The following is an 18886-nucleotide window of genomic DNA, read 5'->3' as shown; positions in this document are numbered from 1 at the left end:
TGTTATTCGGTCTCTCACTGTTCAAATAAACCTACCATTAAAATTATAGACTGATCATTTCTTTGTCAGTGGGCAAACGCACAAAATCAGCAGGGGATCAAATACTTTTTTCCCTCACTGTATACTGAATGTCAGGTTCTGTGTTCATATTTGAACATATGGAACATGTGGAATGTGTTGTTTTTCAGACTGTGTATCCTTGCGTGCTCTGCTACTGTTTGTGTTTCCAAAGTTGAAATCCACCAAATATTTTTTTCCCTCACTATATACAATTTATCACCTATGTGATTGTGATAGACTGCCTGTACAAAGATAAATCCTTTAGCTCACACTGTCTGTTTGACATTCAAATGTTTACAGAGAAATTACATTTCGTACTCTAACTCAGGGGAATACTGACAATCTAATTCATGTTCAGTATAACATAAATCATACCAATGGATCTCAAAAGTAAAGAGCCACTTAATGGGAGTGCAACCTTGAGCCAAGACATTCTGAGCAAATGCTGTTGCATATTCCAAGAGGATTGCATATTCCGTAAAGGCTACCAGCATTAAGGCTTAAAAGCTAGCTACCATATGGTAATGTCCGAGAAGGTTTATCTCCCTTTTTCTCTCTCACTTCCTCTTCACGTTTTCCGTGTTTCTCTCTCTCCATAGGTTTCTTTCTCTATTCTTTCTCTCCCTCTTTCTCTGTCTTTCCCCATTTCTCTGTCTCCATACTGTGCGCTGTGCCTCACAATGAGGTGTGCGCTTTCACATGTTAATTCTCTTCCTCACGGCTCAGTACCTCATACTGACAGCACACTCACTACTGTTATATCACGGGCTGATAAACAAATCTGCTCCACAACACACACACACACACACACACACCCCCCTGCATGCACACATGCACGAACAAAGGCATACACATGCAAGCATAAATAAAGGCACAAACATGCACACACACACACACAACCCACACTTGAGCCCTGCAGTCTCTCTCCCGTCTCTCTGGGACTTGTTGTGACGGGGCCCTGAACTTTAGGAGCAGCAGAGTGGAAAATGTAAAGTATAACGCCTATTACCAAGCAAGCAGAATTGTTTCTTATTTGAATACAAATTGACAGAGAGAGTGTAATGAAATTAAGTCATTTGGGACGAAGGATGGAAATCATATACACGACGGGACATGAAAGAAAATGCCTTTCATGCCTGAAAATACGTTTCACTGAGTATTTAGCTTTTTTTTAACGTGACTGGCCCTTAGAGCAATTGAAACACCCTCGCTCAATTTCCCTCAACCAGAACACAGTTAGTATTGAACAAGCTAGACCAGTCAAGTCAGGTCTATCTCACTGATGGAACAATCCCTCCTGGTAAGGGCTTAGGATAACTGAGCTTAATCCCCTATGTCTGTCAGCATGTGGAGAAAAGACCGGCAGCGTTGGTTGTGTTGAGCAGGTTTAACATTAGTGCACCAGTCAGGGCTGAGGTACCGTATGACACTATTCTAACCATATGCTCTGATCTGTCACTGAGAGGCAGAGTAGAGGCAAATGTCTGCAGGGTTTGCATTATACATCGACTCTTGAGGGTTCCCGAAGTTTCTTGGGGTGACCGACGCTCACATTGGTATTTTAGCCCCCCCCCAACTGTAATTCGAAACCTCAATACCGCATGGCATGAATACGGCTCATGTAACTGTACTGACCTGTGTAGGACCAGTCGATGTCGTCTGTGAATTTTCTCTGGGCCTTGAAGTACGCCTCTGTCAAGGCCACTATAAGAGAAAGGGGGAGAGAGAGAGAGAGAGAGCGAGAGAGAGAGAGAGAGAGAGAGAGAGAGGAGAAGGGGGAAAATAGAGAGAGTTAGAATACGCTTGACTGAGAAAAACATGCACACTATGTCACGTGAGACCCCAGCACCTGCTGCATGACATTGTATATGAAGACATACGTCAAAGGACACATCCCGACCACTTAGTTTACCTACAGGGAAATGATTGAGCTGCCATTTGTTGAGTGTCTCTCAAAACTCACTCTCTTCTCAAGGGCAGGGGAGAGGGTACTGTGGAGATGGGTGAGGCACAGGAGAGAGGGGTGAGAAACACGATAAAAGTGGTGAGTCACGAGATAGAGGGCACTTCTCTCTCTCTCCTTCTCCCTTTTTCTCTGTTTACAAGCCTTTGGCTGGAGTGACTGATGAGGGTCACGTTCCACCCACTTTCTATGCATGTCACAGTGCTGATTGTTCCAGCCCCTCTCATCCCTCGTTCATGCCTCTCTCATCCAGCAGAGTTCTCTGTAAACAGCTTGGTTAATGGGAACGTGATGAAGGACTGGTCATCTTTATTGACTCACCCAGAGAGATCGCGTTGTTCTCTCCATTCCACATCCACATCCACATAGTGATGTAGTGAGCTATCTGCTACAGAGACAGTAGAAGGTAATGGCTACACACACACACACACACACACACACACACACACACACACACACACACACACACACACACACACACACACACACACACACACACACACACACACACACACACACACACACACACACACACCGCTGTGGAGGAGATGAGACACCTCAGTAGAGTTCAGAAGGTCCAAAGTAATTACTGGAAAGAGACAACAGTGTTGAGAGAGCTGAATGGTCTAGGGAAAATGGCTGCTCAATCTGTATGTGTGTGTGTGTGTGTCTTTGTGTGTGTATTTGTGTGTGTGTGTGTCTGCTACGGCACAAAGTTTACACACATCTACTGCTCTAATGGGTTTCTGCCTCCTCCTCTTCTTTGTATATCTCTTTTTCTTTCCCCTCCATCTTTCTCCCCAATTTCACTCTCATTACATTATCTCTCTCCATATCTCTCTCTCACACACACACACAGAGGCTTCGGGTTGTTTTACACTATCAGAGTGTCGCTGTGTAGATCGAATGAAGAATATTAAGCTTTAGTGGATTTAATCCCACAGATCTTAACAGGACGGAAGCCTAATGATCCGTATCAGAGTCCACTTTAAGAGCACTATACTATACCTACTGCTGACATTTACACTACTGTGACAATCTTCCTCCTACGCCCTCCTCTTACCGCCACTCAAACCTCTCCATTTCAAATAGCTCAGTTACCCAGTGGACACGCTCTTTCTGACCCGGTAATGTCCGAGGATAATAGCGCTCTCTGTGCCATGTAGGAAAGGAAACAGATAGCTGGCTGCCTGGTGTGTGTGTGTGTGTGTGTGTGTGTGTGACACTCAGAGAAGGAGCTCCAGAGTATTAGCTGGAATCAGTGTCAGATGGCATCCTTTACTTTACAGGACACCTGCTCTTTCTGACTGCATGGGCTGCTGTTACTGCTCACCGCTGGTCACTTGTTTTACTGGTTACGGATGATTGATTTCCACTGGTTCATGTGAAAAAATGAACCAAAATCTGTAGTGAGAAAAATTCAAAGTACTGTTTACTTCCTCGAAATCTTGATACTCACATTGCTTTGTATCTACCGAGCTACTGCTTAGTTACTAACCCACCTGTGTTGATGTTGTTATGTTAAGTCAGAGGTTAAGGGTCATGATGACCAACTTTGTTTCTATCCTATGTTGTTGTCACGTGGTAGGCCTAATGCTGCATATAATCCTATTGTTTTTACCATACTGTAAAAAACTAAGAGGGGGGGGGGGGATGAAGGGAGAATGTCCATTGTCACCATTGAAGAAACAGTCATTGATATGAATACATACTCTCCATTCTATAGCATACACGATCTAGGATAGGTCTTTACCATGTACCGCTGACCTCTGTTTGATGCCACAATACTAACTGTATGCTATAACTTCTAGAGGGGAACAGACCTGGGAAAAGAAAGATCTGTACTACACACACACACACACACACACACACACACACACACACACACACACACACACACACACACACACACACACACACACACACACACACACACACACACACACACACACACGCCCCCCCTCCACTCCCTTGTGACAGATCCGTCTGAGATCCAGTGTCCTGGCCCTGCTCCAGGCTCAGTGTCACAGAGAAAACTCAGAGGCAAATTAGATTACAATCCCTCACAGTGAGATATTAATGAGCCCATTATCAACGCTAGCTGCAACCTCTCGGCTCTCTCCCTCCTTCCTTTCCTCTCTCTTTCACTCCTTTTCTCTCCTCCTTTTGGTCCTCATCAGCACTAACGATGGGGCCCATATACGACTATATCACCAACGAACGCGTCACACTCAAGCTGGCCTGAAACCTCTCGGCTTTCCCTCCTTCTCCCTCCTTCTCACTCCTCTTTCTTTCATTCGCTCCTTCTCTCCATCTTCTCTCTGTCACTATCAGCTCTAATGATGATGCTCCTAAGTCTATCTTACACTCACACTCAAATGTTCCTGTTTCTTTGGTTCAAGGCCATGTGGTTTCTAACCGTCATTAAGTGAATTAGTTGGACACGGAGTGTTGACCTCTTCTTTTAACCCCAGATCAGATAGACTGAGTGGGCGCCTGCCTGCCATGGTCAGGAACTAAAAGTGTATCTGTTACAATAGAGCCAGTCATGACAGAAAGGCCAAACCTGAACACTCTAGTCTAGACAGGACATGGAGTCGCTGACCTGGCCTTCTACTAATGAGTAAGGACAGTGTATAACCATGGATGGATGGATGGATGGATGGTGGGTGTGTGTGTGCGACTGTACTGTACACTGTGTTGTTGTAGCAGAGGAGAGTCTCACTAGAATGTTAATGAATAGCCGATTAGTGGACCCCTGAGAGAGATGAAAGCTGGCTCAGACTGAAACTAAAAGACAGGAAGGATTCACTTTACTCTGGCTTGGCACTGAACCGCTCAGCCGCCCAGCGCATGTGGTTCACTTCACTGTCCCTAGGGACTCACCGTACGGCCACGGTCATGGTCCGTTTACTGGGGCGTGAAATCCCGTATCTGGATCGTACAACACATCCTCCGTCTGTGAGGGGACAGGAGTAATATGCTACTCACATCAAACAAGAGGCACTGAGACAGAAAGACTGGCACCATCTCTGAGTCTGTGCAGTGAGACGCTTCAAGAGCTTTAGCAGAGCAGAAGTGCATCCACGATGCCAAATGCCAATGGTCATCATTATTCTTTCCTTTGATCAATACACACTGAGAACATTCTAGAGAGCACCTGTTGGACATGAAGTGAGATATACATACCTCCCTGCCACACCCCATGACATGTTCATGTCACAGCTGCTGTGACTGAAAGCCATGTGTGAATTAGTGAATTAGTAGCATGTGTTCTCTCCTAGCAGGTTCTACTTGCAGGTCTTCCACTGGAGTCATACAGCGGGAAGACTGAAGAGGGTTTGGCCCAAATTAAACAGGGGATATTGCCTCTGAGCGCTGTCAAACGCTGCATTGGTCCAGGGGGACTTATACAGTATATAACAACATAAATCAATGTCATGATGAGGTGTGTCGGTCTTTGAGAGGGCCTATGGGAATGTGTCATGGTCCAGCTGCTGCAGGGAGGTCAGAGGACATGTGACATGTGGTAACCGTGGGAACGTGAGACCTAGAAGCCTACTTGTGGAGGTGGTAATATAGGGGAACAGCTGGGGCTTAGAACAACTGTTCAGAACAACTGGACAGTGAAACGACAGTGGAACAAACATCCCTCTTGGAAACGATAAATCTTTTTTTTATTGACAGTTCTTCATTGTCCCCAAGAGGGAAATTTGTTAATTCGCCATCAAGTTGAGTGCTGCTGCACAGCAAATCGGACAGTGTTACCTGGAGTTGATTTTTAGTGTAACATTTCTTGTGCTGATTCAGGTGTTAAATTAACTCTGTAATTATTAAATTAACACTCATTGGTGTAAAAGACCCCCAGTGTTGGTTCAAATAACCAGTGTTAAAACAAAACCACGCCCATCATTATCATATTTCCCAGCATGCTGCATTTCAGGTTGATTTTTAGAATAGTTTTTCTCAATATCTCTGTTTTTGCATATAAATTCATTGATTAATTAATCTTATTCTACTCAAATATAAATAACATAAATGTTTCTAAACGAATCTAATCTGTTAAGTGGACGTATTGCGCCTGTTACTGAAATGGTTGTTCCAGTTTAGATAATTTAAGTAGTCTTGTATCTTAGCCTTCCCAACCCAGCAGTCATTCTTAATGCAGGTTGTGTGTGAATAAAAATTCCAAATGTTGGATATCCCCACTCTGGCTGGATTCCAATAGGAATTACACATCACTTTACAAGCCAGCATAATGTGATTTGCAGGCCTGATGTAGCCTGTAAACCATGAGTTTCAGGCCACGGCATTAAGGTAAAACTAGCCCTGTGTTGCAGTGTGTTAAAGAATTGACATAACATATTTGCTGAGGGTCTCACTTGGTGAAGGCCATAGGACTGAACATGGATGAATGCAGCAACCATGTCTCAACCAAAACCAAGGCTTTACACTAAGCAGTGAGTTAATTTAACACTGAAAAGTGTGGACCCGTATATACACTGGACCAGCATTCAGTTTAACACTCTCAGTGTTGATTTAACACTGGAGAATTTGCTGTGTGGTTTAACTTCACCATTTGTAGAGAACAACTGGGTTTTTAACCAGAACCATTGAGTTTAAGACACTGGACAGAGCTGTCCTGTTCTCAGTGATAGGCCTGTGGAAGGTCTGCTCATTCATCATGGGAGTTTGTCTGTGACAGATTCGGTGCCTCTGCGACGACTACTCCCCTGATTCTGCTGCATCCATTGACAGAAATGAGTGTGTGCTGTGCATCGCACTCAAGAAGAGCCCATCAATCTCCCCTATGGTCCTGCACTCTGAAGGCTGTGTCAAGGTAGATTTTCTCCAAATTCTGTTTAATGAGATTAAGTTTAATGCCGATGGAGAGGGTTTACTTGCCCCCTCCACAAAACTCTCCATGAAATACAGCATTTGTGAACAAACAACCCATGAAAAAGCCTGTTATTAATGTGAGCCGCTAGCCAGGGAGTTTCCTGGTGAGGGATGGCCTAAAATAATAAACACAAAGTTTCAGATCCTTCCTCCCAAGAAGAACTCATAAATAAATCAGGCACAGAGAGAGACACCCCTGGGGAGGGGAGAGAACACAGAGAGCGGGAGAAAACGGAGAAACAGAGAGCTTCATAACGCAGAGCCAGTATTTTAGAGCCAGGTACAGTCACTGCACTTACTGTAGTCAGCCCCACTGGGATTGTGTGGTTGATGATGACATAAATGCTCAGTCCCACTTTGAAGTCATGACTGTGTGTACACTGGTAGAGTGTTTATTTGTTACTTGGGTACGTAGGATCGTGTCCATGTGAGTTAGTGGGGATGGTGTGTGTGTGTGTGGCACGTGTGTGTGTGCGCGTGTATGCTAGAACCAGTCGGTTCTCCCACTCTGAGTGCAGTGAAATGCACCGTGTTCATCTGCTCAGCATCACAGCACTGAGCTATATAAGCATCTCAATAGTCTAATGTGGCTTCCTGGAGGAAAGGAGACGGGAAGAGGAAGTGACAGGCAGTATTGAGATGCATCACAGGTTTCCCATCAGTTCCATCAGCATGCTGGGAGCATCAGCACTGGACTCCTTGACAACCGTATAATGTCTTGTGGTGTCTGGCCACCCTGATTTCCACACTGACATCCTTTGCTGCCTCCCCCAATGCCATGGACACACACTCCCCTATCTTTCACTGCCCCCACCCGTGCAACCACCTTTCACTTGAGGTTCCCCTCCATCTTTCACTGCAGTCTGCAGCCCCTCTCCCACCAGCTTTCCCTGGGTTCCCCCCCAGCCTTAGTCATCTCATTCCCCCAGACCCACCATCTCCCACTGCCTCTTATTAAAGTCTCTCTCCTTTAAACAAAACTGTCCTTTGTGACAGACCACCCAGCCACAGACAAACCTTGCTCTTGTCAGGCATCCGGGATGCTGGCCTTCTAGGCAGAGTTCCTCTGTCCAGTGCCTGTGTTCTTTTGCCCATCTTAATCTTTTCTTTTTATTGGCCAGTCTGAGATATGGCTTTTTCTTTGCAACTCTGCCTAGAAGGCCAGCATCCTGGAGTCGCCTCTTCACTGTTGATGATGAGACTGGTGTTTTGCGGGTACTATTTAATGAAGTTGCCAGGTGAGAACTTGTGAGGCATCTGTTTCTCAAACTAGACACTCTAATATACTTGTCTTCTCGCTCAGTTGTGCACCGGGGCCTCCCACTCCTCTTTCTATTCTGGTTAGAGCCAGTTTGCGCTGTTCTGTGAAGGGAGTAGTACACAGCGTTGTACGAGAGCTCCAGTTTCTTGGCAATTTCTCGCATGGAATAGCCTTCATTTCTCAGAACAAGAATAGACTGGCGAGTTCGAGAAGAAAGGTCTTTATTTCTGGCCTTTTTGAGCCTGTAATTGAACCGTCAAATGCTGATGCTCCAGATACTCAACTAGACTAAAGAAGGCCAGTTTTATTGCTTCTTTAATCAGAACAACAGTTTTCAGCTGTGCTAACATAATAGCAAAAGGGTTTTCTAATGATCAACTAGCCTTTTAAAATTATAATCTTGGATTAGCTAACACAACGTGCCATTGGAACACAGGAGTGATAGTTGCTGATAATGGGCCTCTGTATGCCTATGTAGATATTCCATTAAAAATCTGCTGTTTCCAGCTACAATAGTCATTTACAACATTAACAATGTCTACACTGTATTTCTGATCAATTTTATATTATTTTAATGGACCAAAAATGTGCTTTTCTTTAAAAAACAAGGACATTTGTAAGTGACCCCAAACTTTTGAACGGTAGTGTACATTTTTCTAAACTAATCCAATCAGTTAGTTAGATTTATTGCACACATTACTGAAATGGTTGTACCGGTTGAAATGGTTTAGGTAGTGTGTTTTTTGAATGAAGTTTCTTCACAGTCATTCTATGCAGGTTGCGGGTGAATTAAAATTCCAACTGTTGGATATCCTAACTATGTCTGGATTCCAATTGAAATTATACATCCCTTTGCAAGCCAGTAAAATGTGACTTGTAGGCCTGATGTGGCCACTGTGTTAGGGTAAAACGAGGACACTTACTAGGCCAATAATTAAGGCCTTATGATATATGGACTGTATTGCCAGAGTTTAATTTGAATGATAACATTCCCCTAGGAACTCATTTGGTGAAAGCCACAGGCTGTTAAAAGGAAATAAATCAACCACCATGTCTCTGTCACTAAGAAATACAGTTACGGGTGTTAAGTCTACAATTTACTCAAAAAGAAAAGGCACCCTGGGAAATATGCAAATTAGGCTTTAAAAGAACACCCACAATGATGTACTGTAACACTACAGGTTTTAATTTCTGACACTGAGAAAGTGTAACAGCCTCATCACTAAGCAAAGGGAGCCCAGTTTACTCTAAATCAAATGTTATGTTTTACACTGTAGATGTTGCATATTACTCAACAGTTGAGTTTTGCAAATGCCACAATCCAGTTCTGGGGAACACTGCAACATAGTTAAATCTTTAACACTTTCAAAAGTTTTATTTGAACACCAGTACAGTGGGACTTATATGTTCACTGATAATAGTGTACATTTGACACTTTCAGAGTTCAATGTACACCACTGATTTTGCTGTGCATGTCAACATTATGAGTACGAGTTAGTAATAGGGTAGTAATGCATAGACTGGTACTGGCATGTTGCTATATTTTCATTTTATTTATTTAACTAGGCAAGTCAGTTAAGAACAAATTTGTATTTACAATGACTGTTTAGGAACAGTGGGTTAACTGTCTTGTTCAGGGGCAGAACGAGAGATTTTTACCTTGTCAGCTCGGGGATTCGATCTAGAAAACTTTCGGTTACTGGCCCAACGCTCTAACCACTAGGCTCCCTGCCACCCCTATAGACATGATTCATTCATTATTGACATCTCTTGGGCTATAGCAGGGTATACTGAGAACCATATGGCATAGTATTGCTAGGGAACAACTCGCAGTAAGACCAAGTAGACAATATGCCGCAATCAAAGTCATGACTGGGATGGAGCTAGCTCTAATAACTGTGACTAAATGTTTCAGATAGTCAATAAGTGTATTAGTGTTATAGGCTAAGTACGCTTGCATAACAATTGACTAGGAATGTCACGCTGATAAAATACATTTACGGAAAATATACAAAATAAAGGGTTTAAATAAAGCATAGGCATGAATAATTCAATAATATTGCTTTCAGATACATCAAAAGACACCTCGGAATCAAAGTGAGAGCTTTATGATACGGTATGCAATATCCAAATCTGAGTCTAACTTCTCTTCATGTTAAGACAATTATAGTTGTTTTAGACGCCCAAAGAGAGACACATAAGAAAATATTTTTAACAAGATTCATCCTTCCATGAAGACTTTGTTGTGCTGGCAGCACAGAGGGACAGAGCGGCTCTGTTCTGAGCTGCAGCGTAAAGGTCCGTCCGGTTCTACAGTTCTAATCACATTTTACACATGGAGCGCTATGGAACACGACACACACTGGCCCTCAACAGTGGTGTGTGTGCGTGTCTGTGTCTGCGTCCATGCGTCCGTGTTTGAGAGAGACATGGAGGGGAGACAGATGAGATGCCAAATGATGTGGACAAATCACATGTTCCAAATCACCTCTAACTCTTCTGTTCTTATTACAGAGCTGGGTCTTAACTTGAGATACGTGTGCCTATCCCGTACTGCATAGCTAACTCTTATTTCCATCCATACATTAGACTGTCTGGGGCGCAAGCAGTTCCCTCAGATCACTTTGTTCTAGTAATTTACCATATTACATGTTACCATGACTACTGCTGACATCCTCTATTAGATTTATAGTCTGATGAAACACCCTGTACTGGTGAATAACCATGACAGAAAAAGCAGAAGAGCGAGTGAACGTGAAGAGAGACTCAGCATGAACACTTCGGGATGCAATGTGCACAATGGATTCTGTCACAGGAGAAAGGCCTGCTTACAGAAACACGGTAGGAGAAGTGAGATCCTGCCACTATGTTTGTTTCCATGAACACCCACACACCCACACACACTCCCGTCTCTGGAGACAGATACACAGGGCTAAACAGATAGCTATAGAGCAGATAAGACCGACATTCATCTGTCTCTCTCCTCTAATCCAAACTGCCGACATTGAAATCAGAAGAGGAGACAAACCATATCAGTGATTCTTTGACATTTAACTCTAGACTAAACTCATTTATTAACATGTGAAAGCAACGGCCCGAAATAGCAAACAAATCTAATTAGACCGAGAGAGATGGAGAGAGGTCCTGTGGACGTCTTTTTACAAACGTTAAGAGACATCGATCATTTGATCGTCCAGAAGAAGAGGGGGCTCTCTCTCTCTCTCCTCATTATGTACGTAGCATTAGGATGACATAACTACACGTGGGACTAATGACCAGATGTTGTAGGGTCACAGGACGTCATAAGCACCCAGGGGTAAACCAGTCAAACCTGATGGCTAACAGGCAGCTTCTCTGTTATGCATCATCTGCTTGTATCACAGGTCTCTTTAGGTGACGTTGCTTTGATAAGGAACATGATTTACAGAGCTAGGGAAGAAAAGAGTTCTGAAAGGGTTCTGGGTTCTAAACGGAACCATTCATTTGAAGAGGCCCGTTTGGTTCTATAGCATCAGGTGTGTGATCTGCTTCATTCACAGTTCTAAAGAGGTCACGTTGCTTTATTAAGGCAAATTGCTCATATTATAAATAGTATCATAATACACAGTTAATAAAGGTTTTATAAGCAGTAATTATTTATGAGCATGATTGGATGTAATTGATCCTAACCCAGGTTGCAGTTGAATCGGTTACTGGTTTGACCCAGACACATTTGCGTCTGCAACACTAGCAAGTGTCTATTCAGTAGAAGACTCCTATTCTATATTTAAAAGTCCTTCTGGCTTTTCATTATGTTTCATCATCTAGTGCTCTGGTCGAGGGCTTTGTTTTCTTTATTCCATGTACATTCTGTCAAGGTTCAAAGGAAACTGCAGTGGACATGCTGCCAAATGCCAATTATCTGTACACCATGGGTTTAGAGCGGAGTAAACTAGCCTAATTAATGATGCTGGATCCCATAACAGTACTCAGCAGGCTCACCCAGGCTCACCCAGGCTCACCCAGGCTCACCCACCTTCACCACATCCACATAGGGTAGTTACACTTGCACACACTGTATAGAGATTGTATCTATTGTGTTATTGACTGTATGTTGGTTTATCCCATGTGTAACTCTGTGTTGTTGTTTTTGTCGCACTGCTTTGCTTTATCTTGGCCAGGTCGCCCTTGTAAATGAGAACTTGTTCTCAACTGGCCTACCGGGTTAAATAAAGGTGAAATAAAATAGAGAAATGACACTGCAACTGTTACAGTCTCACACAGGCTGCTGCTACAGCTCACTATTAAAGAGAGCATCAACAATCTGTTCATGTCTGCCAAGAGATACTATTATATTATATTAGACTCTGTAGGTCTGATTGACACAAAGTTTTAGAAAACGAGGGGGGGGGGGGGGGGGGGGGTGTCTAGAGTAGAGAATCGTGATATTCTTTTTGACTGTATTATATTAATTCTATGACATTGATGTATTTATTTGTTGCTAAGTAGTTAACATTAGTTATCTCTAGCCGGTTGTACCAGCCCCAAAACATCGGTATTTCTCCTCCTATAGGTTGGCCACAATATTCTTTTTAAACGGTGAGCCAACATGTTTTCAGCTCTTTTATATCCCTGACTGATCAAAACTCGTTTTTATTATGGCTCTCTGTTGTCCGTCTGTAGCAGACATATAGTGAGCAATATGTTTCGAACATTGAATCGGCCAGAAAATCTCAGTATCAAGTCGCAATACATATAGAATTGTGATATATCATGATACATATCGTATTGGCACTTACAGTTGAAGTCGAAGTTTACATACACCTCAGCCAAATACATTTAAACTCAGTTTTTCACAATTCCTGACATTTATTCAGAGTAGAAATTCCCTGTCTTAGGTCAGTTAGGATCACCACTTTATGTTAAGAATGTGAAATGTCAGAATAATACTAGAGAGAATGATTTATTTCAGCTTTTATTTCTTTCATCACATTCTCAGTGGGTCAGAAGTTTACATGCACTCAATTAGTATTTGTTAGCATTGCCTTTAAATTGTTTAATTTGGGTCAAAGTTTTGGGTAGTCTTCCACGAGCTTCCCACATTCCTCCTGACAGAGCTGGTGTAACTGAGTCAGGTTTGTAGGCCTCCTTGCTCGCACACACTTTTTCAGTTCTACCCACAAATAATTTTCTATGGGATTGAGGTCAGGGCTTTGTGATGGCCATTCCAATACCTTGACTTTGTTGTCCTTAGGCCATTTTGCCACAACTTTGGAAGAATGCTTGGGGTCATTGTCCATTTGGAAGACCCATTAGCAACCAAACTTTAACTTCCTGACTGATGTCTTGAGATATTGCTTCAATATATCCACATAATTTTCCTCCCTCATGATGCCACATATTTGTGAAGTGCACTAGTCCCTCCTGCAGAAAAGCACCCCCACAACATGATGCTGCCACCGCCGTGCTTCACGGTTGGGATGGTGTTCTTCAGCTAGCAAGCATCCCCCTTTTTCCTCCAAACATAACGATGGTCAATATGGCCAAACAGTTCTATTTTTGTTTCATCAGACCAGAGGACATTTCTCCAAAAAGTACGATCTTTGTCCCCATGTGCAGTTGCAAACCGTAGTCTGGCTTTTTTATGACGGTTTTGGAGCAGTGGCTTCTTCCTTGCTAAGTGGCCTTTCAGGTTATGTCCATATAGGACTCGTTTTACTGTTGATATAGATACTTTTGTACCTGTTTCTGGCCAGCATCTTCACAAGGTCCTTTGCTGTTGTTCTGGGATTGATTTGCACTTTTCGCACCAAAGTACGTTTATCTCTAGGAGACAGAACGCGTCTCCTTCCTGAGCAGTATGACGGCTGCGTGGTCCCATGGTGTTTATACTTGCGTACTATTGTTTGTACAGATGAACGTGGTACCTTCAGGCATTTGGAAAGGATGAACCAGACTTGTGGAGGTCTACAATTTTTTTCTGAGGTCTTGGCTGATTTCTTTTGATTTTCCCATGATGTCAAGCAAAGAGGGACTGAGTTTGAAGGTAGGCCTTGAAATACATCCACAGGTACACCTCCAATTAACTCAAATTATGTCAATTAGCCTATCAGAAGTTTCTAAAGCCATTACATAATTTTCTGGAGTTTTCCAAGCTCTTTAAAGGCAGAGTCAACTTAGTGTATGTTAACTTCTGACCCACTGGAATTGTGATACAGTGAATTATAAGTGAAATAATCTGTCTGTAAACAATTGTTAGAAAAATGACTTGTGTCATGCACATAGTAGATGTCCTAACCGACTTGCCAAAACTATAGTTTCTTAACAAGAAATATGTGGAGGGGTTGAAAAACAAGTTTTAAAGACTCCAACCTAAGTGTATGTAAACTTCCGACTTCAACTGTATGTATCGTGATAGTATCGTATCGTGAGGTCCCTGGCAATTCCCAGCCCTATAGGAGATCCATTTTTGGTTCCAGGTAGAACTATTCTTGGTTCCACGTAGAACCCTTTTGGGTTCCATGTAGAACCATCTGTGGAAAGAGTTCTACATGGAACCCAAAGGGGTTCTACTTGGAACCCAAAATGGGTTCCTCAAAGGTTTCTCCTATGGGGACAGCCAGAGAACCCTTGTAGGTTCTAGATAGCACCTTTTTTTCTGAGAGTGCACCATCGCGTGCTGTTACTTCATACATCCCAATCACACCCGTTGAGATAACAGTGTGGAAGATCAATTCTTCACATTCATTCAATAATACTCTAGGGCCATTCCATGTCATTTCAGCAAGCCATGACACCCACCATGTCAGATTGTTCTGAAATCGTTTACGTAGTTAGAAACAGATAATATGAGCAATCCTTCAACACTATTTTGTTGAAATATTACTTGATATCTAAGAAAGGAAGCTAATTGATTGCACCCAAATCAATTCAACATGAATTCAACATCCGATTTGGACCAAACTTTTTTCAAACAATGAGTAAGACATGAGAAATTCAAAGAACTTGTCAAAAGCCCGCCACGGACCCACCACACCCCACGACAATCCCACCCCAACAAGGAGTATACAGTATCAGTTCTCTATGTCTGACAAGTAGTTGCGGTTCTGAGTATTGTTTCTATGTAATGTATTGTCAGTGAATTTGGTGATGCTTTTTTTTCTTCCCCTGTTCAGAGAAATTAGTCATTGAAGTTGTTCGGTTTATGTCCCATCCTACATCCTGATATTACCAGGTTCTGACCATTAGATGGTGATGTTTCAAATGCTAAATTTGTTTCAAATCCAATGCAAGTCAGTGTTAGTCAATGCATTTTCACGCTTCATTTCCAAATCATCTAGAAGTAACATCGTTGAGCTACAAAATACTTTTTTGATACTTTAGCATGATTTACTAATATAGATACCATTGACTTGCATTGGATTTGTGTCACAAATGCTACAAATGCAGCATTTTGAACAGTGGACAACAAAACCAAAGCATGGTTTGCTGTCATACCTTGTCCATAGACTGCTTACAGGGTAAGGAAACCAGTATGTAATTTTGTAATTGTAATTTTGTAATTTGGGTGAACTATCCCTTTAACATTGAGGGGGAGGATTATTTTTAAAAAATCGCCTAAAAGCAGGAACAGCGCCATCTAGAGGTCAGAATTTGGTAATACCAGGATGTAGGATGGGACGTAACAACTTCAATTAATAATTTATCTAAACAGGGGAAAAAACATTATCAAATTCACTGGGAATACATTACATAGGATGAAGAAGCAATACTCCCAGCCGCAGCTCCATGCTACTTGTCAGATACTATGTATTCGTTGTTGGGGTGTGGGATCTGTGGGTGGCTTCAAACAGTTTCTTTGGATTCCTCGTGTCTAACTCATTGTTAGAAAAATGTTTGGTCCAAATCAGATGTTAGGTACTATAATTTTGGAATATTATATGAGTCCTATACATTTAAATGGCCAAATTTGGATGTAATCAGATGTAATTAGCTTAATTTCTCAGAGATAAAATTGTATTTCAACAAAATAATGTTGCAGGAATGGTAATCGTATCTCTTTCTAACTACAGAAACAATTTCAGAACAATCTGACATGGTGGGTGTCGAAATGCTGGTGCTTTTTCAGGTTTAACGACACTCTTGCCCTGCCCATCGATGGTGTTACAACCATCTCATGTAGATACATAACAGGCCAACATTATCCGCAGTGATCCACTGATCAGCATCAGCGTTAGGATGAGATCTTCTCTGATGGTGGAACTAACAGACTCTGTGTGCTCTCAGAGCCTCGCACGTACACGAACGCTGTCCCTGTCCACCCAGCCCCGAGAGAAATAAAGAGAGCCTGCCCTATAGCGCTGCTGCCTCTGATCAATGGGTATTATGTCATTACCACGCTGCTGCTTATCAACTCTCCCTGGGCTCTCCTGATCAGGGTTGGGGTCAGTTCCGTTTTCCATTCAGTCAATCATCCATTGCCCATTTCACTGAATTGAAAACGAACCCTAGCCATGCCCACTACCCGTGCTCAAAACTTGACCCTGACACTGGCACACACCACAGCTGTTACTATACAATGAGTTCCTAATGTACTGTTCTGCACTGTTCATATCTAGGCTAATTACCGTAATCTAGTCTACAGTAAATATATATATATTATTTTTTGTTTTTTTACATATGGCATGGTGTGAATGTGTTGATTGTATCCAAACAGTCAAATTGGTGATAGTCTTGCATGCAGATGGATGTGTCTATTTCTGAGACACAGGATGAGTGCCTTATGCTGTTTATGTATGTGTGTGTGTGTGTGTGTGTGTGTGTGTGTGTGTGTGTGTGTGTGTGTGTGTGTGTGTGTGTGTGTGTGTGTGTGTGTGTGTGTGTGTGTGTGTGTGTGTGTGTGTGTGTGTGTGTGTGTGTGTGTAGCCAACTCCTGTATGGTGGCCTGGCATATTGAGGAACAGATGGCTTAGAGATGTGCTCCCTCCTTCTTTTCCCTCCAAATAATTTCCCCCATAATTCCCAATTCCCATAAAACCCCATAGCAAAACTGTCCATCTCTTAGATGCTTCTTTTAGATCACAGATAATGACTCAGCCAAGGGATTAGAAGAAACGGAAAAGCAGATGGCAGATATCAAATCTCAAATCTCTCAAAAGCACTTCCTCTTTCTTTTCCATCTAATCTTTGACCAGAAGACCATCCACGGAACCGACCCTATTGTCAGTGTTCATGCCAGGGAAACAGTAGATAGACAAGACAACCTTATAAAGGATCAATACTAAGGCTTTCAACATCAAGTTAAAGGCTCTCAATGGCATGTCCAAATGCCATCAGAAACACTCTGTTAACAGCCTACAAATGAGTCCACTTGAAATATCAAGTGAAATGCTTCTATCAAAATGAAGAAGTTCTCCAAATGTTAAAAGTCTCTTCATGATAAAAAATCATATAGGGCATACCTTGGAATCAACTGTGTAATTTCTCCAAATTCACAGTCCTGAGATGTGTCAGGTGGAGTGGCATTTGGGATGCACATTTTATATTCACCATGGTCCCTGTCTTTATTTGTTTGCCAGTGTTAAATATGGCACCGTTGAGTGAATGCACAATAACATCAAATATAGAGACTACAGTAGCCAGTTACTCACATCGGCTGTGCACACTCCAGTAAAAACCGCTGATAATGCGTTTCACACATAAATCATAGCACTTATCAAAATCTATAAATATTCTTCTTCCTTACCTATCTGGCAGAAAACCAGGAGCTGCGCAATGGAAATCAGCACTCTGGATACAGTCAGTTCCATAGTCTCCGATTCAGCTCCAAACTCAATTTTAAACGCAAAAAAAATATTGTAGCTAAACAATCTGAATTTCTGGCACGGGCGCTAAGATGCTACACTCGCTTCATACCGCCGATGTCGGCGCTCCGGTCCTCCTGCCTCTCTTCCCTCCCTGTCTTTCGCTCTCTGCTTGGAGGAAACGGAGTGGCTCCACTCTCTCACGTACAACACTGGCTGGGTATGGAGAGGGGGATTTGGTATGCGCGCCGCCCACTACTCACACAGGCGCAGCGGGAGGGAAAAACTGATTGTTGAACATACTCTCTGAATGGTGATATGAAATGGCTACTGACTGGCCAGTGATAAAAGTGAAACGTGCATATTCAGAAGGCAAAACTTTTATTTTTGTGAGCTCACAAGACGTGCCAATTTAGTGCCTAACGCAACTACAATAAGAAGTTGTGATTTAAATGAAAATAGAGTCAATCAGCATAATTGCATGATGGAGAAGTAAAGCCAGGATAATGTCTAGGGGCCGACTATAACAGCTGGGAGAGGGGCCTACTGGGGGCCTACTATAACAGCTGGGAGATGAGTAGGGCTGTTTCATCATTTACCAATAATAAGGGCCTACGACTGTGCCACTATTCATCTGAATAAACCGTTGTGAAATTGTTGTTACAATAATAATGTAATATTTGTGAAATTGATATAAATAATAATAAATATTCCTATAGGAATCCAGATCTCAAGTCTCATTATATTTCTCCTCTGCAGAGTATGAAGCTGGGGGTAGGATGTTGGCTTTGCCCCATGTGAGACCTCACATTCTCCGCGGCCGACGTGAGTAAGACATTTAAGCATGTTAACCCTCGCAAGTCTTCCGGTCCAGGCGGCATCCCTAGCCGCGTTCTCAGAGCATACGCAGACCAGCTTGCT

At 42.6% G+C, this 18886-nt stretch overlaps 1 protein-coding gene across 4 annotated transcripts in view; it reads right to left on the bottom strand.

The window, feature by feature from the left end:
• The window catches only part of LOC106576082 (receptor-type tyrosine-protein phosphatase zeta), a 52959-nt gene extending 34783 nt beyond the window's left edge, over positions 1 to 18176 (bottom strand). For all 4 annotated transcript variants that reach the window (XM_014152963.3, XM_014152964.3, XM_082963843.1 and 1 more), the window contains exons 1-2: positions 17908 to 18176; positions 1696 to 1764 (exon numbers count right to left, since the gene is read on the bottom strand). In XM_014152963.3, the coding sequence (XP_014008438.3) occupies positions 1696 to 1764; positions 17908 to 17971 (133 nt within the window). In that variant the 5' untranslated portion in view covers positions 17972 to 18176. The remainder of the gene's footprint in view (positions 1 to 1695; positions 1765 to 17907) is intronic.
• Positions 18177 to 18886: the final 710 nt, after the last annotated feature.

This window comes from Salmo salar, chromosome 17 (genome assembly GCF_965601325.2).
Source record: "Salmo salar chromosome 17, fSalSal1, whole genome shotgun sequence".
NCBI lineage: Eukaryota > Metazoa > Chordata > Actinopteri > Salmoniformes > Salmonidae > Salmo > Salmo salar.
This window is presented reverse-complemented; position numbering and strand designations above follow the sequence as displayed.